Raw genomic sequence first — 24297 nt, 5'->3', positions numbered from 1 at the left:
TAATTAGTTACTCTATAACACAAAAGGTTGTATAATTTATGTCCAAAACAAATTACACGTACGACTCTTTCGAATTTGGATCGGATACATTTATGTCTGAGAAGAGATCGAGACAATAAAAAAATGTGGTGCCTGGATCAAGGGCAAGTAACATAAGTGTGGGAAGAATAAACTTCTGAATGAGAAAGAGGGTTTAGTTTGTTGTGACAGAGAGAAGGCTGTGAAGGAGGAACCGGACCTCGTTGGAGCTTATTCTGCAAAGCAAACCTTCTTCCTATATCTTCCTTCTTCATCCTCAGCCTTGCCGTTGCCGAGGTTCCTCTTCATCCCACCAAAGCTATCAGATACATCACTATAATGAATTTCCACATGATCCTCATGATAATGCAAAAACTCGGTCTTGTCGGGATTAAAACTAAATTGAATGAATGGGTTAGTGTTGATTATAAGGAAACGTTGTATTAGCTAATACTGGATCTTTTGAGTTAGAACGGAATTAAGAAGATGGGAGATGAAAGCTTTGATAGAGGAAATATATAAAGATACATGGAGAGGGAGAGACAATGGTTTTATTTGAATGTTGTTTAATATTTGTTATGATCAAAAAGGGAAGTATCTAGTAGCTCAAGAAGGACGAGTTAAGAGGAGAAACAAATCATTGTTGGTAGAAGATTCATGAATAGTCAGTTGAGAATACTACAAAAGTTCAAGACTAGTGAAGAGGTGTTAGTAAGGTCAAGTATGTACTGGGCTGCAACAGGAGTGGAAAGGAAAGTTTTCAGGTTTTAAAGATGCTTGATAGTAGTGAAGACATATGGATATCAGTTGCAAGTTTTGGAAGTTCAGCAAGCAATGCAGAAGTACAAGCTCAAGATGAAAAGTTATTGAAGTGATTTCTCAGTGGATGTTCTCAGGAGAAGGTAAAAGACAAGTGCAAGGTATTTTGCAAAAGAATTTGTCTTCGGTTTATTCACTTCAAATACATTGAATTGCAATGCATAAAGCATGGTATAACAAAGTTCATCATGGGAGCTGGTTATTAGCAACTGAGAAGACATCCGGGAAAGGATGAAAATGCAGAGGGTTTAAACTGCATTGGGAAAGAAGAACAAGTAAATTTCCGGGTCATCTTTTAGCATCATAAGAAGGCTAAGGTGGAACCTTCTCAAGAAGACACTTGTAAGAAAAACAAGTGAAGGAACCGTCTGTTTCGTTTGTTTTGTTTTTGGCAATATGTGCGCTACATTGTTATCATGATTTGAAATAGAATATGAACATTGAGATACAATACCACTTACTGAGATAGAATGTTGAAAGATAATGGTAATAAACTAATAATACTGTAACTGGCTCTCTTTCATAAAGTAAAAATCCAAAGGTTTGCAAAGAGACTACAGGTAATCTCTCATATTAATCCTACTCAAAACCCAAAACAGAAGAATACTTTGATAGAAGCTTTAAGAAACCACTTCATTTAGCAGCAAAATGCTTGGCCTTTGTTGTGAAAGGCTGATTTGAACTTCTTGCCACAAAGAACGCTACTTATTGCATAGGTTTCCGTCTTGACGTTTTGTTCCTTTTTGGCCACCTAATTGCACATGTCAGTGGAAAAAGATATCAGTGCAAGTAAAACATAATTAAGCAACTGAGAAAAATAAACTAGACAGATGTATTGATACAAGAGAGAGAGGAGTTAAGAGGATGCTTACTTAGGCTTCTCTGCCCGCTCTTCTGGAGCTCCAATTAGTGGCCTCAATGACCAGAAATGCTTCGCCATTGCCTTCAGAATAGGCGAACCATTGAGAGGATCATAAGAAAGAAAGAAATTTGATCCGCTTCTCACCGTCTGCTCAACAAGGGCCAGATATCCTTTATCTCCAACAATGAGCAATACATTTCCAGGAACTCCACTCTTTATAGTTTCCTTTAACCACGCTCTCATTTCCTTCATGATCTCAGCATCAGCCACTTCTAAACCCTCTGTTTCAAGAAATAACACATAGAAATTCATTTTTTTACACATACAAAATAATAAAGAAAATCTATAGTTCTATACTATATACTTACCCTCTCCAACAAACGACAATTTCACTCCACTTCTAGGATTGTGCAGACATCTTTTAACGCGTTCTGAAAGTTTCCTGTCAACAGAGCCTATAGCTCTGATCTCGACATCACCAACATAGCCAAGGTTTCGGATTTCTTGTATGATCCTATGACCAACCTGGACTATGTATTCTTCTTCCATATTAGCGGGAATCCTTTGGTTCTCAATGTCCCACCACACCTTGGTGGGAGCTTTCATGGCCTGTAATCTCCGTTTTGTAAACAGAATAGACAGTTGATGCCGCCTCATCGCAGTGCAAGTGAAATTAACATTGAATTTCCTTTTGAAAGCCTGAAATGCGTTTTAATAAAAACCACAATCAGTTCACTTCTATTTCACGTTGAAGAAACTAGAAGTGAAATACCAAATTCATCAAACAAGTTTCTAGTTCTAACCTGCGGAATGTTAGAGACCTTATGGGCACGGTGTGTCTTTCTTTGCTTCTTTTTGAAATTCATTGACTTCGTTATATTCATGAACCTGATACAATCAAACCACATAAACTAAAATGTCATAACTCAAAACTGCAATTTTCAAAACAATTTGGCAATCTCAAATCAAACATATGAGAAGACTTGTACAAAACTCAAATTCCATAGCTCAAGTACCATGAAGCAAATGCAGATTAATAACCAAATGAAACAACACTTACGGATTCAACTTCATAGCGGAGCAAATTAGAAGAGAGAGAGAGATAGGTTGGTATCACATTTAATTCTAATATGTTCAAATTTCACCATAGAGAAACAAATTAAGGGCCCGTTCTATTTGCAGTTCCACTCAAATGTCAACTTTATTAAGGGCCAGTCTGAGCTATAAACGCACAACTTCACAAAACCAAACAGAGGGAATCCCTAATTGATTCGAACAGAGGGAATCCCTAATTACCAAACCCTAATCTTTATTCAACAGGGAAAAAGCACAATCCATTAAACGGAATGGAATTAGATCTGGAATCGAAACTGAAATTACCTTTGCAAGGAGAATGAGAATTTAAGTGAAGACGAAAACTAGATCTGAACCGCCGATACTATGCGTGTCTCGAAGGTGAAGACGAAAATTTGAAGAAGAAGAAGAAGAAGAAGAAGAAGAAGAAGAAGAAGAAGAAGAAGAAGAAGAAGGCCAAAAGCAAAAAGAAGAAGAGAGATGTGATTTGTAGTGTGAAATAAATAGTAGAAGAAGGCCAACGAAATATTAAAGAAATGATATTAGGAATGTTTCAATTAATTATATATTGTGTTTTGCGAAGAATAATAAATTAAAAAAGGAAAATAAATGACAATTAATATACCGCTCTCTTCTATTTATTACTTATTCAATTCTATGACTCAGTTTAGCTACTAATCTATATATAATGGGAGAATTGAAAATAAAGGATATGTTATAATACATTATATTGAACTTATAACCGGGCTCAATAAGCCCATCAGGGTAAGAAGAATTTCAAGTGAAAATTTGGCTGGGCTTATAATATCATTAACACTTGAAGAATGAAGTTATAAGGCCTTAAAGTTACAAAGTCTTATATGGGCTTAGACATTATATCCACTATGTTATGAACCCCGCGATATCGCGGGGGAACTCATTTTTCAACAAATATATTTGATTGTGTTTATGTATTAAATTATTATGATAATTTATTCAAAAATTTGAATTATTACATAAAATTAACTATGTTTTAACGTAAATATTTTTCAAAGATGTTAAACAAATTTATGAATAAAAATGAAAAAAAAAAATTATGATTAAAAATACTTTTGAAACAATTTTTGCGAATGTAAAATTATTTATAAGTGACAAAATATATCTCACTTTCGACGAAAAAAAAAGGTGACAAAATACATAACAAATAGTTATAATATTGAGATAAAAAATTTTAGCCGGTCAAAACCCAAAAATTCAGATGGAGTCTGTACTCAGCATGACTTGTAGGTGACTAAGAACTTTGCTCGAGAATTGGTGTTTTTTGTTTGTCCATTGTTCTTTTAAATATAAAATTAATATTTATTTATTATATATATTCGAAAGTATATAAAATTTGATGATTTAAATTACATCTATAACAAACAAATAAATATTTAAAATATCTCATTTATTTATATTTAAATTAACGAGTAATAAAACTTCTCTCTTGAATATTCATGTGACGAATTAGAACCATTGTTTTTTTCCTAATAACGGAGATGATTTCTGGATTACTATACTATTTGAAACGGTTTATTTAATGATTACCACATTCAAAGCGTCCAATCACAAGCGTCACATGAGGATGTCTTCTCATATTCCGACTTTGTAATAGTGCTAACTCAATATCAATATTTCGTTGTATACAATCCATATATATTGCTTTAAGATAGAAAGCATCATTGTTACCATATAAAATAGTTAAATAAAAAAAAATTACTGTATAATCCGTCAAATTCTAAGAAAAAAATTGTTGGTATTTTCATTATAATTTTATATTTAAAGTTGATTAAAACTTCCCCATTTTTATAATCACTCCAAAAAAATTTAGTTAAATGAGAAGAATTTTTTTAATATTAATATTATGTATGTTTAGAAATAGTTTAGAGAATAAATAAGTTGGAGGCATTTTACAGATTTTTTTTTGGATTTATCATGAAACAAATAATCTATATTAAAGAACAAAAGTTTGGGAACTACTTAAGAAGAAGGACAAATACATAGAGTTCAAATGTCACAAATACTTAAATAGATAATTATTCATACAAAAAGTTGTGACGAAAAAATACAATGAAATATAGTGAAGAGACGTAACTTTAAATGAATAGATGCAACTATAAAGATACAATCGTAAACTAAAAAATATATGACTATAATTTAACAAATAGAACAGTCCCAAAAATGTTTCCGTCAATATTTAACGAAAATATACGATAAAAAGACACAACTTAGAAAAAATTACCGTAAATATTTTACCGGAAAGTTGCGATAAAAAGACACAAATGAAAAAAGTTACCGTCAATATTTTAACAGAAATTTGCGATAAAAAGACACAACCAAAAAATAGCCGCCAACGAAAAAAGTAACTGTCAATATTTTAAAGAAGAGTTGCGATAAAAAGATACAACTAAGAAAAAATAACCATCAATATTTTTAACGGAAAGTTGCAATAAAAAGATACAACAGAGAAAAAATAATCGTCAATATTTTTAAAGAAAAGTTGCGATAAAAAGACACAATCGAAAAAATTAACCGTCAATATTTTAACGAAAAATTAAGATAAAAAGACACAGTAGAAAAAATCAACGAAAAAATAACCGTAATTATTTTAACGAAGAGTTGCGATCAAAAAGAGGCACCCAAAAAAAATAACCGTCAATATTTTAACGAAAAGTTGCGATAAAGATACACAAACGTAAAAAGTAACTGTCAATATTTTAACGAAAATTTACGGTAGAAAGACACAAAAAAAATAACCGTCAATATTTTAATGAAAAGTTACGATAAAAAGACATAACAAAAAAATAACCGTCAACTGAAAGAGTAACCGTAATTATTTTAACAAAGAGTTGCGATCAAGAAGACACAGCCGAAAAAAATAACCGTTGATATTTTAACGAAAAGTTACGATAAATAGACACAACAAAAAAATAACCGTCAACAGAAAAAATAACCGTAATTATTTTAACAAAGACTTGCGATCAAGAAGACAAAAACGAGAAAAAAATAACCATCAATATTTAACGAAAAGTTTCGATAAAAAGACAAAAACATAAAAACTAACCGTCAATATTTTAACGAAAAGTTATGATAAAAAATACACAACCGAAAAAATAACCGTCAATATTTTAACGGAAAGTTTTGATAAAAAGACACAACCGAGAAAAATAACTTTTAATATTTTAACGGAAAATTGCGATAAAAAGACACAACCGAGAAAAATAATCGTCAATATTTTAACGGAAAATTGTGATAAAAAAAGTCAAAAGAAAAAAGTAACCGCCAATATTTTAACGGAAAATTGCAATAACATAACCAAAAAATAACCGTTAACAAAAAAATAACCATCAATATTTTAACGAAGAGCTGCGAGAAAAACACAACCGAAAAAGTAACCGTCAATATTTTAACGGAAAGTTGTGATAAAAAAACACAACCGTTTAGAAGTGTAAAAAAAAGCATAAATATTTAAACGAAAGGTTGCAATAAAAAAACGCAACCGTTCAGAAAGTGCAAATGGTATTTATTGGAAACGACATAACCGTAAAAAAATAACCGATTAAAACGAAAATTGCGATAAAAAGCCGCAACCAAAACAACCGGAAAAAAATAACCAATTTATACGAAAAGTTGCGATAAAAAGACGCAACCGTTCAGATGTGCAAATGGTATTTATTAGATTGCTATTATATATATATTATGCAGAAGAAAAAAATTATCACTATTATAAGTAGCATTATCCATTTTAGATTATTATATTTCCGTTTAGGAAAAAATTATCATTATATTTCCGTTTTAGATTAAACACCTAACAATGGAGTTTTGGGGTAAGAGCTATTCTTTGTTAGCATATTTCGATTCTGCGTTCATTCTTAACTGCAAATATCTGTTGAATCATTCGTTAATTTAGTCTTTAAATATTAAAAGATGTTGATTTCCTATCCTAATTTCATTATTAGAAGTGAAAGTGAAGGCAAGGGAGTCTTTGAAAGTTTATGTTTGATTCTGCCTTCATTTGTAACTGCAATTAGTGTGAAGTTTATGTTTGATTCTGCCTTCATTTGTAACTGCAATTAGTGTGAAGTTTATGTATTCTTGTTCTTCATAAACATCATAAACTATAATATTAGGAGCGATAGTGAAGGCAGGAGAGTGTTTAAAAGTGGAGGCTGGATTCCACAAGGTCATTCACCTTTCTCAGGTAATTTAGGCTCTTACTTTCCCGATCATGAAAGCATACTTAGATTCTTGTGAAACAATACAAATTAATAGAATGACACTTGATTAGAATGAATTAGATATATGATTCTGTGAGGTGGGAAAGGTTAATCTGGAAAATAGTAAATGGGAAATGTAATCTGTCCAGTGTGTATGGTACAAATGGTATGTAATGTGTTGGCACTTTTCAATTTTCATATTATTAATTTGTAAAGCAGCAAGCTAATTGTCTTACTTCTTAACTTCTTTCAGTTTTGTTTTTCCGGTTATAGAAGTATTGGGCACACGAGCATTGAATATAATTCATCTCTTAAACCAAGGTTTATATTCTATGGGACTCGTACCACCACACCTATGTAACATGTTTTCATCATGTTGGCTCTTATATCACTTTTCCTATGGCAGGCGTCCAGGTGATAGTAGCGACAGCGATTTCCGGGATTCAAGTAGCGATGTCAGCAGCGATAGTGATTCTGAACGGGTTTCTGCTAGTCTGGACCATATCTCATTGAGAGATCAACATCAGGAAGATTCATCCAGTGACGACGGCGAACCTATAAGCTCTCAGGGTAGTTTGATATTTGAGTATCTTGAAAGAGACCTTCCATACATCCGCGAACCTTTGGCCGACAAGGTTTGGGCGTTCATTTCTCTACTAGGACCCCACATAATATAACGAAAGCATGCCCTAGATACTAAATACTCATTAGAGGATTCCTCCCAAATACTAAGACGATTTGATTGATATTATTGATCTTTTTGCTCTTTATATCATTTATCTTATCAGGTAACTTCAAATTTAAAAACTAATGCTTAGGAAAATGAGAGTTGGTTGATAACAACCCGTTAATTTTGGTCAACTTGTAGGCTATCTACTAATCAGAAATGTTCAATCTGCTCAGGAACTGGTCATCGTCAACTTAAACTAGACAGTCTAGACCACATTCTTTTCTTCTTGTTTTAGTCATAAACTAGACCACATTCTAAATTCACGAAAAAAGGGAACTTGTGTGAGTCTATGTTTATATTCGGCTCCTCCTCATGACTATTGCCTGTGTTGCAATACAGGTCTTTGACCTCGCAGCTCAATTTCCCGAGCTGAAGACGCTGAAAAGTTGTGACTTCCTTCCGTCAAGCTGGTTTTCTGTGGCATGGTATTGTTGCTTGTACTTTGAATGCAGTTGCTTGCTGCCAATATTGTTGTTCATGTCTTTGAGAATCCATTATATTATATACTTTGCAGGTACCCAATTTACAGAATACCCACAGGACCGACACTCAAGGACCTGGATGCTTGTTTCTTGACGTATCATTACCTACACACACCGTCTGGAGGTAAAAAAGAGCTGTTTATTCCATAAAACAATAAGCTGTAGATTTACATGGTGCAATTGTCAGGGGAAAACTTGCTTAGCAATTTATCTAATCCATGGTTCGAACCTTTGGAAACTTGAAAAGTATACTTGAGTGGATGCAAAATGTTCCAATCTTTTATTAACCTGTGTCTAGAGTAGCATCATTCGCCTATCGATCAGCTTGACAACATAACTAGGTGTGTGGTCACCAGAAGACTTAGAGACAGTTACTACGAAGTCAAATTTTGGTTGAAGGATATTACTTAGATAGATCTACTCACAAGGTTCGGCTGTTGTAGGTGAAGGCAGTGCACAATCAATGAGCCTTACGCAGCCAAGGGAGTGTCATAAGATGTCATTGCCTGTGTTTGGGCTCGCTTCATACAAGTTCAGAGGTTCTTTATGGACACCCGATGGGGGTTTGGAGCACCAGCTCGTGAACTCTCTGTTCCAAGCTGCTGAAAAGTGGTTGCGTTCTTATCATGTCAGCCACCCTGACTTCCTCTTCTTCTGCCGCCGTTGAGTAGGATATTAAAAGGAAGTTTCGATAAGGAAAAGTTGGAAAAGATATGAACTTGTGAAGCACTTTGAGGGAGTTTTAACAATAAACTCAAAACTGTTGATATGGGTTGCTGTCAGACTGAGGTTTTAAAAGGAGTTGCTTTTTTTTATTTTTTTAAATCTGTAAGTTATATAGAACGAATTTTGTTTGGTCAGATTATGTATGTGAACCCTGGGCTAACCGTTTTGTTGTATACCAATACCATGTTGTCTTACAATAGAAACTTTTGGAGTAAATATGAATGTTCAAACTATTATCTAACGAATTGGTTGACAAGATAAAATGGCATGCCAATGTCACATGTCAGGTAACCTGATGATGGCCATATCTGTTACAATCTCTATGAGGATGTTCCACGGCTGCAGGATCTTTCCCTTAACTTTACAAATGGGGGCCTTATCAATTTGAATCACGAATAAGATATCGAGCCGTAGATAGATTCATGGGCCTTTCTCATACGGGCTTTATTATTAAGCATTAAAGATAACGGGCTCGTGAAGCCCATTTAATTCTAACTTAACCCTAATTTGAGAGGCATATATATAATAGCTCATCGCCGCTGAATTATTCGCCATCCGTTCGAATCTCGTCGAGCTCCACAGAGGTTAGTGTCGTCGATTCTCTTCACTCTTGCGACAATGGAGTTCTGGGGTAAGAGCTATTCATTGTTAGCATATTTCGATTCTGCGTTCATTCTTAACTGCAAATATCTGTTGAATCATTCGTTAATTTAGTCTTTAAATATTAAAAGATGTTGATTTCCTATCCTAATTTCATTATTAGAAGTGAAAGTGAAGGCAAGGGAGTCTTTGAAAGTGGAGCCTGGATTCCGCAGGGTCATCCTTTGTCAGGTAATAATTTTCAAACTCCTTAGGATCTTTCTTTATGAAAGCATACTCAAATTTTGTTTTCTCTATGTAGGCCTTTTTCGGTAAAGATGTCCGTAAAGGTATAAACGATGGTCCGGTGTACTTGTATGCCAAGGTTAATGGCAAGAAATACGTTTTGGCAATTCTTTCCCGAAAGCATTTTCCTCTCATTACCTTTGATCTCATCATGGAGAAAGATTTTGTGCTTTCCCACTCCATGGATGAAGGAGTCATCCATTTAACTGGCTACAAAACTCCACCTGGATACAAAACTCCGGAGGTGGAAGAGGAGGAGGTTGAAGCTAGGTATGTCAAGTCTAAAACGACGGTGTGGTGGGACATAGAGAGGTGTCCGCTTCCCCATGTTTATGATGCTTCCCTTGTCGGTCCGTGTATAGATCGGGCGTTGCAGTATTTAGGCTACCTTGGTCCAATTTCCATCACTGCCATTGGCAACCTAAAACACACCCCTGATCACGTCTTGCGAGCACTATCTTCCTCTGGGATCCTTGTTAAACACGTCCCAAACGGTTAATCTTCTTATCTCTTTTCTATAATTAGTCTTTAGATTCAAACTGTAGCTTAATCTTGTGTTGCGATTGAGTTGCTTTCCTTTTACTAAAACAGGTACTTCGAGCATCTTTGCTCAATTGTTTGCTTGGAAATTACAAAGTCGACCTCCGGCTACGTTTATGCTCATATCCGATTCCCCTGTACGGTTCGATTTGTATCACAGTCTTGAATCCCTACAAGAGAAAGGATACAACATCCTTGTTGTATATCGCCATAAACCCCAGCCTGGAATGATCACTTCTTTTGAATGGTTGCTCTGGGAAAGCTTACTGGCAAATACTTGTAATACACAGCTGACAAGAAAAAGGCAGCTTCTTCAAGAATCTGCCCGTTTTTCTTGCACACTATGCCATGTAGCTTTCCAAAGCCGTAAATATTTCGAAACTCATCTTAAGGGTGAAAAACATGAAATGAATGTAACGCATCCTTTTGCCTCCTCTCTTCTTCTTTTATCATCTATACATTTGCCTCTTATCTACACCATTCAAAGAAAATATCTAATTTGACTGCAGGAATATTTACTTGGGCCTGATTCCCCCTTTCTGGAGTTAAATATTGCTACCACGATGACGGAGCAATTAAAGGCAAGTAATTTGATTGCTCTGAAACCTTTTTATTATTTTTATTTTTATAATAATTAACCAGACTCTGGTTGATCATGCCAAAACACTGTAGACAACGTTGGAGAATGTGGTTGTTAATCCTGGAGCCGATTCTTCCCAATACAAGGGGGTGGTGTGGTGGGACATCGACAGATGTCCGGTTCCCAATGGTTATGATGCTTCTCTAGTTGGTCCGCGTATAAATCAGATGTTGCAGAGTTTTGGGTTCTATGATCCTCTTACCATCATTGCCATTGGCAGCCTAAGATACACCTCTTCTCACGTCATGCGAGCGATCTCTTCCAGTGGAATAGTTTCTAAACATGTCCCATTTGGTTAATCTTCTTTTATCTCTTTCTTTCTACATATTAGTGTTTAGATTTGACTGCGGTTTTATTATTATTATTCATAAGATAGGGTTTGGATTCAATTGGCAGTATTTGAGTTGCTTTCCTTTTGACTGAAGCAGGTGGCCCAAGCATTATTGAAGATGTGTTAACTTGGGCAAATACTAATCCACCTCCGGCTAAGATAATCCTTGTAACCAGTTCCTCTTTAATGGAATGCATGTCTCCTGCTCTTTATTCCCTTGAAGAGAAAGGATACAACATCCTTCTGGCATGTACACAAACTCTGCCTGAAGGTCTTAACCGTTATGTTAATTGGCGCTGGGAAGACTTACTGACAGGTGTTTGTCCTCTTTGTTGACATAACCCTGTTTTCTGAGCTAATTGTAGTTTTGTTTCTCAACTCTTTCTATTTCTTTTCTCCACCATATGTAATAGTTCCTTTAGGTAATAGACCCGAGACAAGAAGACAGAAGGATGAATTATCTAGCTGTTTTATTTGCACAACCTGTGATTTATCTTACAAAAGCTATGAAAGTTTCGACATTCATATGGGAGGAGACGAACATGCAATGCGAGTAAGCATCCTTACCTCCTCTCTCTGCTTGTGATTGATCAACCTCTTATACTTACTTGATGGTTTGTCAAACAGGCATTTAGAATTGGCTACTACTACCTGAATCAGGAACCTGGATCCGGGACTCGTTATTCCCCGGCAGTGAAGAAGCTATCAAAGGAAGGTCTAAATATCTCAAGTTTCTTAACTAAATTAATGAGTGAGTTTATAAAATCAAAGTTGAATAAACAAGTAGATGAAGCCGGCGTTGTTGGTTCTGACAGTCTGACCACCGCCACGGTGAAGAAGCAATCAAAGGCAAGTTTTTAATACATCTCAAAAATAATATCTGATTTCTTTGAATGCATACAGTTTGAGTTGCTGACTTTGGTTTGATGCTAAAACGTTGCAGAGAAAGTTGAAGAAGAGGCGTATCAAATGAGAGCATCTCGAAGAAGAAGAAGAAGAGTACATGGCACATGCACGTGGTGTGTTGTTGTTCTTCTCTATGGCATCATTTCAGATCGTGAATGGTTTCTTTTACTTCCCAACGAACAATGTTGTTTTAAATCACTTTCTTTTCATTCAAGTCTCGTTTTTACTTTTAAAGTTAATTTCAATGAAATTAAACCTCAAATAGAGGGAATATGTTAAGTGATAGTATTATTTAGTATTTTTAGAGTCTACTTAGTATAAAAGTTAATCCGTGCTATAGCACAATATATATAACTATAGGTTATAGAACAATGATCTGTCTAGGGTTCAAATTGTTAAATCAGAGTTTTGTTAGATAAATTATGGAGAAAGGATTTGATTGAAAACTTTTTTTCACTTCACTTTCCTAGGAGTTTTCACATGCATCGTCATCATCACCTTTCTTTTATCATTAGCATATTTTAATTAATTGCACACTACTTCATATAATACGATTAACTTTATCCGAAAGAGTAATTAAATCTAAAATTTAAAGCGTGTCTCACGAGAGGAAAAAACTGAAAAAGACAGGGTACATGGTCTATTTCAACCTGTACAATTTTGATCGTGCTTTTTCCTACTCCAATTTTGATGCAGTGCTGATTCCAACCTGAACAAAACAATTTTTCAAATAAACTACACGAACTATCAAAAGAATGCCAAAATCAACATTCACGGTCAACTATGAGTCCAAAATCAACATTGACCGAAATGGTGTTGGTCAACTATGCTGACTCAGATGCTATGTGTACAGTTTATGCTGACTTAGATGCTACATATACAGTTACTGCTGAATTAGATGTCATGTGTCAAAAAAGTTGGTTTAAAAATAAACAAAAATTACAACCAACTTTAAAGACAAAATTATTTTAAAATCATAACCCAAGCGAAACAATAATTGAATCAAGTTTTTATATAGATTTAATTGAATAAATAAACCAAATTAATCGTTAAGCAATTTGAACTTTTGTTAAGTTAATGTTGTTACCTTTAATCCTAACATAAATTTGGTTTTTAGGTATCTTTGGTCCAAAAAGAAAAACTCTACCCTATATATTTACTATTTTACAAAATTATTTTTAGTTGATTTAGAGAAATTAAAACTTTATATATTTGGTACTAATATAAATTGTAAATACTAACACATTAAACAAATTTAGTCAAATAGGTCTATGAAGACGATTCGCTCTTTTTTATGAACTGCATTTTAGTTTAGGATTTGTATTTGAGTCTAGACCAATCATTAAAAAACAATGTTAACTTTTCTTTTCTGAAAATGAAAATTGACAAAAATCAATGAAAACTTGTCTACGTTAACTAAATTTCTCATGATTTCATTGATTTTTTTGGTTGAATACAGCTAAACTAACAAAAATGCAGAAGTGACTAGTATGGAATGGGCTTCTGTGAAGAGACAAATAAAGCCCAATAGTTTGTTGGTTCTTTTGAGACCTGTTTATTGTTGTTATATTCACAGAAAGAAGAAGACCAAACAAGAAACAGACAGAGTTGAGTCAGTAGTTCTCTACAATGATCTCTGTCTCTCGATTCTTGTCGCCTCAATTCTACGCAATTCAAAGGTTTATCCGACAAAACAAAACCCAATCTTTTGTTCATTTCTGTAATTGTCGCCAACAAACCAAATTCCTCAATTGTTTCAGGAGCTTCGTGAAAATGTCTGCTTCTGCGACTCAAGCGGCCGGAGAAGTTTCCATGGCGATCAAGCCTCCTTCACATCCCACTTACGATTTGAAAGCCGTTATCAAATTAGCCCTAGCTGAAGATGCTGGTCATACAGGTTCTCTCTCTTCACTTTCTAAAGTTTCGATTTTTAATTTGAAATATTTTGTGAAATTGAGTTTTGAGTGAAGGAGATGTAACGTGTATGGCTACGATACCGTTTGATTTGGAAGTGGAAGCTTATTTCTTGGCCAAGGAAGATGGTATTGTTGCTGGACTTGCTCTTGCTGACATGATTTTTGAACAAGTTGATCCCTCCTTGAAGGTGTTTCCATCTTACTCTTGAACAAGTTGATCCCTCATTTTGAGAAAGGGCTTTGTATGTATTAAGTGATTACTGTTGAATCTCAGATTGAATGGATGCGAAAGGATGGAGATTATGTTCATAAAGGATTGAAGTTTGGAAAAGTCTCAGGGAATGCACATAAGATTGTTGTTGCTGAAAGAGTTGTGCTCAACTTTATGCAGAGGATGAGCGGAATTGCTACCCTTACCAAGGTTTTCTCTTTTTTATTTATCTCTACAGATTCTCTCAAGCATTTTCTAGTGATTGGTGTGGTTGCATTCGTATTAACTTAGTGGGCTTATATCTATACTGAGAAGGCTTTGTTGGCTTAGTACATGCTTTATGGTAATTCACCGATATCCATTTCTTATTTTGTTCTATAGTGCAGTGTATAGTAGTAAAATTGTGTCCATCTAATTGGTTATTGTCTGTTTCTGAATTCTATGGAGGTTCATGATTCTCTTTGTTATCTCAAATTGATGTTGGAGAGTTTACCTGATGAGTCTGTTTTGTGCAGTTAATGGCAGATGCTGCATCCCCTGCACGTATACTGGAGACAAGAAAAACTGCTCCTGGTTTGCGGTTGGTAGATAAATGGGCGGTACGTTCCAAACATGTTTTACCTATTTCAAACCCAAATATTGGGACGCATTTGTTGCTATTTTTGTCTCATCTTTGGAACATTAAGATTCTGAGATTATTATTTCTTGATACACCTCAAGTTTTCTTGCTTAGCTTAGGTGCTGATTGGTGGAGGGAGGAATCATAGGATGGGGTTATTTGATATGGTGATGATCAAAGATAACCATATCTCAGCTGCAGGAGGTATAGTAAATGCCATCAAATCCGTTGACGAATATCTAAAGCAAAAGAATCTCGAAATGGATGTAGAGGTAACTAATTTAAAGCTCTGAAACCCTTTTGTGGCTGAAAATTAGACGCGAAACAAGTTTTCATCACTATCTATTTTTACTTAAAGGTGGAGACGCGAACACTTGAGGAAGTGAAGGAAGTGTTAGAGTATGTTAGTGGATCCGAGACTCGGTTGACGAGAATAATGCTGGATAATATGGTTGTGCCATTAGAGAATGGAGACGTCGATGTCACAATGCTTAAAGATGCGGTAGAGCTAATCAACGGGAGATTCGAGACAGAGGTCTGTGTGTGTGTTAGAAAGAGAGAACAGTTTTCTTTAAGTTAAACTTTCTGATGGAAGACACTAATCTCATGATGTAGGCATCAGGCAATGTTACCCTTGAGACAGTACACAAGATCGGACAGAGTGGAGTTACATTCATTAGCAGGTAAATATTCTTTCAAACCTGTTTGATACAAGTTTTGGTTCTTGGGGCAGATGAAAAAAAACTGAAAGAATATATGAATGCAGTGGAGCTCTTACGCATTCGGTGAAAGCGCTAGACATATCTCTGAAGATCGATACAGAGTTGGCTCTCGAGGTGGGAAGAAGGACTAAACGAGCATAGAGAGCATCGTCCTCCTCGTATTAATTCTTACTTGCTTTCTTTTTATTCCCGGGAAACATATAATCAATAAGGAGAGACAAACGAATGAATCTGCCTATAATAATAACTAATGTTTCTTCTACAAATGTAATAATAATAATAAAGTCTTTTGAGAATAATAATAGAGTGGAGACATGGATGAATATTGAATAAGCTTTCTCTCAAACTTTCTGCGTTTTTTATGTACATACATTTGCAGAAACGTTGGGAAGCACTCTCTATTCTCTAATATATATATATATATATATATATATATATATATATATATATATATATATATATTTATTTATTTATTGGTTCAAGCTACAGTGATCTCGCTTCCTCCTCTTTCCGCCATGAAACTCACTCGTTTCTGCAACATCAATAATAATAATATATCAATAACATTGTTGTAGAATGGAATTTAAATGATTTTTTAAGGAAAGAATCAAAAGTTGTGTAATAATTTTGTGCTATATCTGGAAACAGTATAAAAGTGTTTAAGTACCAGCATGCAAATTTTGACCACAACAAAGTTCCTTTAAAAAGTGAATTTTTTCAACACAGCGTAATATTATTAAAGTCAAAACTCGCGAAATCCACTCTGATCTAATCAAAATATTTCTCCTTATTTACTTTGTACACAAAAAAAACAAACAAATGGATGAGAAAAATATACCAGACGGGATTTGACTCCTCTTGTGGCGGCGGCAGTGACGGTGGTAGCGGGCACGTCCTCCCGCGTGTTCTGATGTGCCTCCTCTTGCCTCTGTTTGGCCATAAAGAGAGCAGCGATCTTTTGGGTGGCTTCGGCTTCGGTGGCTCCTTCCTTGACGAGTCTTTCAAGCTCCGCCTTGGGAATCCTCACCTTCACCCTCCTCACCGCTCCTTCTTCTTCCTCCGTCGTCCATCCTCCTGCTTGTTTGAGTATGGAGAGATCGGAAGAGGATCTCCGGGCAAGCATGAGACTCTCAAGCCTCTCCTTGGCACTCACGTGGATTCCCGATCTTACCCTTCTCGGTGGACACTCTTTCACCGGCTCTACCACGAAATATAGCCGCTTCGCCTCCAACCTCTGCCTCGCCTGCACACCCAAACAACATTAAAACGCTTTGACTATCAAAACATGATTCGTATAATTTAACAAGAAACATAACATATATATATATATATATATATATATATATATATAGTTTGATATAAAAAAAAAATACCTCAAGTGGTTTGGCTCGAGCACCGTAGTGCTTGACGGATTCGGAGTCTAACAAAACGTGGCCGGGGAAGTCTTGCAAGACCTCCTCCGCCGTCACCGGAGTTTTCAGTTTAAAAGTCTCGCCGTCTATCTTCATGACTTTGGTCGTTTTCTTGCCGCCTAAACTATTACCCATCTATGCACCCCTAATTAATTTCTCTCCCACAGAAAAAAAGTGGATAAAGTTTTAGGAACCTTGAATTGAGGGCAGTGAGACAATAGCTCGTTGGGGTTTTAAATGATGGGGTTCGCAGACATGTGCATATGGGGTAAGAGAGATTGTAGATACGTGGAAAAGCTGGTCCATTTTTTTTTTTTAATTACTTAATTAATGGACAAACCTTTTGACTACGACGATACGATTTCAAGCCTAATTATTTTTAATCATGATGACTTTTTTAATTGATATTTTGAATTCTCTCAAATTGTACAACTACTATTCAACAAGATTGTACTTGTGTGAATCACCAGCTGCAACTATTAAGTTCATGTTTATTTCTTTTTCTTTTTTTTTTTGCTATGAATGTTAATATCATTAAAAATGAAAAGGTTTGGCTTTACAAGTTCATGTTTATTTCAAGAGTAATTAATTTTATATTTCCGTTTTTTTATTTAAACCTTTTTTGTGCCAACGTTGAATTTTTTTATGAATTAAGTAATTGCCTCATCAAATAATGAGCTTCACGAAATAATAAACTAAACAAAGAGGTGATAAAAGAAAATTTATCACCATATATAAAACCCTAAAATTGTTTTAAAAATTTTCAATCGTTCTTTAGCGGTCAATTACGGTTGGTAGCGGTTGGTACCAATCATAGAAATCGCTTCATACCGCTTCGAATCGCTCGAAATCGCTGAATTTTAAAAGCTCCTTCTCGCAAGCGTTTGCGGTTGGTTTAAAAAAGGAAAAAACCTAAAAAAGGAAAATGAACAAATTAAAATATATATTATCAAGTCTTATATATATTCATGTTAATTCTAAAAAGGGAATTTTGCCAAATATGCCACAATATGGGAAAATCCTAGCAAATGTACCACATTTGAAATGGATTTAGCATCCATACCACATTTGGTGTTTGTGTGACAACTCTTGGACGATTTTGCCCTTCTATGTGCGTCAGGTATGTGTCAGGGGAAGAAGCTACAGTAGACGCCGGTTGGGAAACGGAGACAACTTTGTGTCAGAGAAGGACAACTTTGTGTCAGAGAAGGACAACTTTGTCTGAAAGACAACTTTGTGTCAGAGAAGAAGGACAAAACATTGCATTAAATGCAGTTTACATTTACCATAGACAATAATTATGAAATAGAGTGAATGATGTCCCCCAAGAATAAGTCCAGATCTCTTGATTGTCCATCGCCAGATGATGTGGTTTTACCAGCCAGAGATCTGGATTTACTCGGGGACAACTTCTCTTGATTGTCCATCGCCAGATGATGTGGTTTTACCAGCCAGAGATCTGAATTTACTTGGAGATAACTTGATCTTTATTTTATTCCGCCAAAGAGCCGAAGACGAAGATCTGGATTTACTCGGGGACAACTTTGTTTTACCAGAGGGACAAAAACGGTTACCAATACGTTAGCAGAGAGACTGTGGACGACAGAAAATTTGGAGAGTCCCATCAACCCGCAGGGTCTTGTCTCAGTAAGTTGGAGGGTAGAATCGTCTTTTCACATGATAAATGTGGTATGGATGCTAAGTGGGCTCAGAAAATGGTACTGGGCCTAAACTTTTTGAAAAAGTGGTATTGGGGCTAATTTTCCCTTCTAAAAAAAATAATTATTATCTAATTTTAATTTTCTAATATTAATAATTATTTTTGTTTTCAATATAAAATTTATTTGAATAATTATTTATGGTTTTTAATCATTAATCATGTTTTAAAATTTTATACTTTTTCATAATTATAGTTTTTGGTGTTTTTATACATTTTTATAATTATATATTATATTTCTTTTGGTAAAGTTTGGTTTAACCGCTATCGTACCCGCTGATCAACCAGTCGTAAATCTCCCGCAAACGCACCAGTTTTCAACCGCTAAACCAGTCGGTCAAAACGCTAAATAACGCTTGAAACCGCAATCGCCCACTTCCGTAAACTCCCACAACCGCAACCGCAACCGATGCGTTTAAACCAGTGAAGCCCTATATTGAGGGTTCCTTCCCTTATACTAATTTTAAAGGAAAATAATAGTGATAAAAGTGCTAACTTTTGTGGGAAATGGATTCTAGGTTGAAAAAAACAGGACTTTGTAAGCAATTTTCAACTTGACAACATCATGCGAATGCGCGGTACAACTCTTCTACACTTGTGGACCATATTAATGCTTTGATTTGATTGATCTAATACGCATGCATTTAAGCTTCATGGGTTGGTAATTTGCGACCGATAATCATTTGTCTTTTGCTTTTTAATACTGATTGCTACTTTTACGTTGATTACGGGAAATTAACGGTGCATGGTTAAGATAATTACTTATTTTTCCCCTCTACTATCCATCATTTATAATTCAGTTGCACCTTTTTTTTTTCGAATGCCCTACATCTCCTAGAAGCAGGACCCACACCAGATTAAATTCATTTTCTTTGGATAAGAGATTTCTTCCAACGGGCGTCGAACCCAATACTTCTACTTGGAAGATTTATCACTGGGCCAACACAACGTTGTTATTTCAGATGCACCTTTTATGTCAATGAAGTACGAAGTACTTGACAAGTACGAAGTGCAGATTTCACAATATGCATGTCACACTTTATACTTCGGCCACTCGTGTCTAATTTCTTAATTATGGTCCGTCCACTAACGAGATAATTAAAAAGGTAACATGCATATTATTTATTATTTGGTTGTGGACCTAATTGCAAGTGTCGACTGATACTTAACAGATGTTACAAGAAAAGTCCAAAATGATGGTCTCCTTTGCAACTTGGAAAGCAATAAATAATGACATAACAGCTGACACAATATTTCTGCATGTATATCACTAATCACGATTAAATTAATTAAGTAGTTTTTTTTTTCTTTCTAAATCAACATGACAATCCGTACATTATTAAAAGTCAGTCGGAAATATGTAGCTTGAATCATTGTTTTAATGTTTAGGCTCCATTCTTTTGGGAAAAAAATCAAAATCTTACCTTGAATGTGATCATTACATACAATTAAGCGTGGTTGTTTATACATGCTGATTATAAGTCAAGAGTTAAGAAACGTTCAAAGAACGTGGTAAGACCATGAATGTTTTAAAACCAAAAAAAGACCATGAAGGTTACTATCAAACAAATAAAAAAAGAGCATGAGGGACGTTAAACAAGTACGTAACGTAATCACGTTTAAGTGTGATAGCTGCGTGAAAAGCATGGGCCCTTTATATTTGTAACTTGTAGTCTCGCAATATCACTTCCTGCGAAGTTGCCTACCTCGTCCACTAATGACGAATTTACACTTGAATTTTTATCGTCAATATTGGTCAATAATTTAAGTAGATATATTACGATTTATATTTATTCATACGATGTTGCACACAATTTATGTATTAATTAGTAGTATATAAAGATTCCTTATTGACTGATAGATCATATGTACATCGTGGTTCAAATTAAACAGCTCGAAATCACATTATCAAAACGTGCTTTATTCATGTTTGTCAAATTTGTGACTTAGCCGGGGGGAAAAAAATCAATTTCCACGTCCAGCTGCTGTTACTTAAATTTCAAAAGCTTGTTAATCTCCATTGATGACCAATCCGACAACCTAATAAAAAAAGAATGGATTGCGAATGAACCAATCATATGACAAAGAAACCATTTCTATCAATTTGTGATAGATTTAGACTTTAACATGGGCTTCCAACTCAAAACCAATTGGCAATGAGTGGATTGGCCCAATTCTCTTATATACTACTCAAGTCCCTTCCCATCTTTCCAATGTGGGATCTTTCTCCACACGCCCCCTCGAGATAATGGCTCTTCTAGCCATTAATTTCGACAGAATCCATCACGCCCCATCGAGATAATGCTCTTCTAGCTATCTCAACAAAATTGAGCCTTCCTTTGGGCCATCAATTAGTGGGGGTGATCGGGCCACTTTCCGGGCCGGATTAATGGGTCAGCGTATGAACCTGGCTCTGATACCATGATAGATTTAGGCTTTAACATGGACTTCCAACTCAAAACCAATTGGCAATGAGTGGATTGGCCCAATTCTCTTATATACTACTCAAGTCCTTTCCCATCTTTTCAATGTGGGATCTTTCTCCACAATTTGTGACTAGCTAAGAAATTCTCAAACTTGTCTGAAAAGTATACTAAAGGGTTAGTGTGATTTAACGATTTAGAGAATATCTAACAAAAAAAAAAAAAACACACACAACTGAGGGAAGAATTGGCAGCTGAAAAGAGCAAGGAGCCTAGGAAAGAGATTTAGCTATGGGCCTATGGCCCAACCACTAGTCGTTCAATAGTTGTGATTTTAACTAATAACCGGAAAACGTCAAACCAGACCAAAAAGCCGGTACATGTGTTGAGTCAAAATTAGCAAATGTTGATAAGAATCGTTCAAAATCCCCAACCCTTAATTTCCGCCATTTCCCCTAAACTTTCTCCTCTGAAGAAGAAGAAGAAATGACGCACTCCTTCCGACTCTGCCTACCGATTCTACGATGGCGAAACTCCTCGAGACCTTTCCTTGTGTTCCGTCCACCGAACGAGGCCGTGGCATTTTGATCTCCGGCGACCCCAAATCCGACACCATTCTCTACTGCAACGGCCGCTCTGTCTTCATCCGGAGCCTCCGCCAACCCCAAGACGTCCATGTTTACGGTGAACATGGCTATGCTGTCACCGTTGCTCGCTACTCTCCCAACGGCGAGTGGATCGCTTCCGCTGATGTCTCTGGTACCGTTCGCGTTTGGGGAACGCACAACGACTTCGTGCTCAAGAACGAATTCAGAGTCCTCGCTGGTCGGATCGATGATCTCCAATGGTCTTTCGATGGGCTTCGAATTGTTGCTTCCGGCGATGGAAAGGGCAAATCTCTTGTTCGATCCTTCGCGTGAGTTCTCCTCCACTTCTTCTTCTTCGCTGATTTTGAGATTCAATTTCGTGTTGAATGTGATTTAGCGTTTCCTTGAAAATTAGGCTCTAACAATTTAGGTCTCAATGATGACATTCTCTTTGTGTGTTCTGAGATTGGATTACCTGGAAATGCTGGAATGGTCTCTAGGGCTTGATCAATTTGCGTTTGTTATATATATGTACAGATGGGACTCTGGCAATACAATGGGAGATTTTGATGGTCATTCTCGTAGGGTTCTGAGTTGTGCCTTCAAGCCAACGCGACCTTTCCGAATCGCCACATGCGGTGAAGACTTCTTGGTTAACTTTTACGACGGTCCACCTTTTAAGTTTCACTCCTCTCACAGGCAACTTCCTTTCTTCTGCTCAATCAATCATATATGTCTCTCATATATTCAACAATTTGTATTCTTGTCTAATACACCTGCTTCACAGGGAACATTCCAACTTCGTCAACTGCATCAGATATTCACCTGATGGTACTAAATTCATTACCGTAAGCTCTGACAAAAAGGGTATGATTTACGATGGCAAAACTGGCGATAAAATTGGAGAACTGGCCTCAGAAGATGGGCACAAAGGCAGCATCTACGCTGTTAGCTGGAGCCCCGACAGCAAACGGGTAATGTTGTTAGGGATGTCAACATGTTACCAGGCTATGCAATGTTACTGACATTTGTGAGTTTTCAGGTGCTCACTGTCTCTGCTGATAAGTCTGCCAAGGTATGGGAGGTAGCTGAAGATGGAACTGTTGGCTCTGTAATTAAAACATTGACGTTTATGGAATCTGGTGGAGCAGAAGACATGCTTGTGGGATGTCTTTGGCAGAACGATCATCTCATTACTGTGTCTCTTGGCGGTACCATGTCCCTCTTCTCTGCAGATGATATGGATAAGCCTCCCTTGCTTTTATCTGGGCATATAAAGAATGTCACGTCTTTGGCTGTTCTTGGAGCAAACCAGAAGACGATTCTGTCCTGTAGCTATGACGGTCTCATAGTCAAATGGCTACAAGGGGTTGGGTACAGTTGCAAGTTACAAATGAAAGACACCAAAATCAAGCGATTAGCGGCTACTGAATCTAGCATTTTCCTATCCGGATTTGATAACAAGGTACAAGTTCTGATAACTAAACACTTGTTCAATGAGAGTTGGGTTTGGACTTTGTTAAAGTCAGTGTTACATCGCATATGACATCTTCAATTCTTGACAGGTGTGGAGAATTCCATTAACCGACAACGAATTTGGAGCTGCAGCACATGTCGATATAGGCCATCAGCCTCTGGACATAAGCATAGCCGTTGATTCGCCAGAATCCACATCACTAGTCTCGTTTGATTCCGGAGTTGTATTGCTCAATGGTCTGAACATTTTGAGCAAGATCGATCTGGGTTTTGCTGTGGCAGCCTCCGTGATCTCACCTGACGGGAAAGAAGCGATTGTAGGAGGGCAAGACGGGAAGTTACACATATACTCAGTCTCAGGGGATAACAGCCTGAAAGAGGAAGCCGTGCTGGAGAAACACAGAGGTGCTTTGACAGTAATACGTTACTCTCCTGACTTAACAATGTTTGCATCTGGAGACGCCAACCGCGAAGCTGTAGTCTGGGATCGGGAGACCAAACAGGTGACGAGGCGTTCTTGTGTGTCTTATATATTCAACCATGCTTAGAAGCTAATCTGGGAAGTCGGTTTTTGTTTTGCAGGTGAAGCTAAACAACATGCTGTTCCACACGGCTCGTATAAACTGCTTGGCATGGTCACCAAACAGCACGATGGTAGCCACAGGGTCCATAGACACTTGCGTCATTGTATATGAAGTGGATAAGCCAGCTTCAAGTCGCATAACCGTCAGAAACGCGCACCTGGGCGGAGTTAATGCTGTCGGCTTCATTGATGATTGCACCGTAGCAAGTTCCGGAGAAGACGCTTCCGTTCGTTTGTGGCATATCGAACCTCAGTGACTTGTTGTTATAACCTTTTTCTAAAACCATCCTCGAAAGTTGTAGTCTCTATATATTTGACAGTGGCTTGTTTGTATTAAGCTTAAGTATCTAATGATCAACGAAATGCACACGTGTCTGAAATCT

General features: G+C 36.3%; 7 protein-coding genes across 7 annotated transcripts; 4 read left to right on the top strand and 3 right to left on the bottom strand.

The window, feature by feature from the left end:
• Positions 1-87: 87 nt before the first annotated feature.
• Positions 88-380, bottom strand: LOC110228331. The gene is given in 1 exon segment (XM_021025342.1): positions 88-380. A coding segment is annotated over 1 exon segment (243 nt). The 3' UTR covers positions 88-137.
• Positions 381-1338: 958 nt separating this feature from the next.
• Positions 1339-2383, bottom strand: LOC9312815. The gene is made up of 3 exons (XM_021025341.1): positions 2068-2383; positions 1710-1980; positions 1339-1588 (listed from the first exon to the last, which is right to left on the bottom strand). Exons 1-3 carry the CDS (start codon positions 2354-2356, stop codon positions 1543-1545), a joined length of 606 nt encoding a protein of 201 aa, XP_020881000.1. The 5' UTR covers positions 2357-2383; the 3' UTR covers positions 1339-1542.
• Positions 2384-7135: 4752 nt separating this feature from the next.
• On the top strand, positions 7136-8887 carry LOC9312814. The gene is made up of 6 exons (XM_021024974.1): positions 7136-7174; positions 7262-7329; positions 7415-7643; positions 8078-8163; positions 8253-8344; positions 8664-8887. The coding sequence occupies exons 1-6, from the start codon at positions 7136-7138 to the stop codon at positions 8885-8887; spliced, it is 738 nt and encodes a 245-aa protein (XP_020880633.1).
• A 677-nt stretch (positions 8888-9564) lies between these two features.
• Positions 9565-12487, top strand: LOC9312813. The gene is made up of 9 exons (XM_021024973.1): positions 9565-9577; positions 9710-9777; positions 9848-10325; positions 10423-10784; positions 10881-10952; positions 11044-11305; positions 11440-11658; positions 11756-11895; positions 11970-12487. The coding sequence occupies exons 1-9, from the start codon at positions 9565-9567 to the stop codon at positions 12201-12203; spliced, it is 1848 nt and encodes a 615-aa protein (XP_020880632.1). The 3' UTR covers positions 12204-12487.
• A 1329-nt stretch (positions 12488-13816) lies between these two features.
• Positions 13817-16049, top strand: LOC9311137 (nicotinate-nucleotide pyrophosphorylase [carboxylating], chloroplastic). Its single transcript, XM_021025632.1, has 9 exons — positions 13817-13927; positions 14009-14145; positions 14219-14352; positions 14439-14585; positions 14891-14974; positions 15114-15266; positions 15353-15529; positions 15610-15677; positions 15761-16049. Exons 1-9 carry the CDS (start codon positions 13878-13880, stop codon positions 15855-15857), a joined length of 1047 nt encoding a protein of 348 aa, XP_020881291.1. The 5' UTR covers positions 13817-13877; the 3' UTR covers positions 15858-16049.
• On the bottom strand, positions 15988-17377 carry LOC9312812 (uncharacterized protein At1g66480). Its single transcript, XM_002875022.2, has 3 exons — positions 17090-17377; positions 16555-16959; positions 15988-16248 (listed from the first exon to the last, which is right to left on the bottom strand). Exons 1-3 carry the CDS (start codon positions 17261-17263, stop codon positions 16195-16197), a joined length of 633 nt encoding a protein of 210 aa, XP_002875068.1. The 5' UTR covers positions 17264-17377; the 3' UTR covers positions 15988-16194.
• Positions 17378-21508: 4131 nt separating this feature from the next.
• Positions 21509-24294, top strand: LOC9312811 (actin-interacting protein 1-1). Its single transcript, XM_021025631.1, has 6 exons — positions 21509-22184; positions 22393-22554; positions 22643-22829; positions 22898-23320; positions 23421-23834; positions 23914-24294. The coding sequence occupies exons 1-6, from the start codon at positions 21793-21795 to the stop codon at positions 24169-24171; spliced, it is 1836 nt and encodes a 611-aa protein (XP_020881290.1). The 5' UTR covers positions 21509-21792; the 3' UTR covers positions 24172-24294.
• Positions 24295-24297: the final 3 nt, after the last annotated feature.

This window comes from Arabidopsis lyrata (genome assembly GCF_000004255.2).
Source record: "Arabidopsis lyrata subsp. lyrata unplaced genomic scaffold ARALYscaffold_5, whole genome shotgun sequence".
Lineage (NCBI taxonomy): Eukaryota > Viridiplantae > Streptophyta > Magnoliopsida > Brassicales > Brassicaceae > Arabidopsis > Arabidopsis lyrata.
The sequence above is the reverse complement of the archived record's forward strand: the minus strand, read 5'-3'. Positions and strand labels throughout refer to the sequence as shown.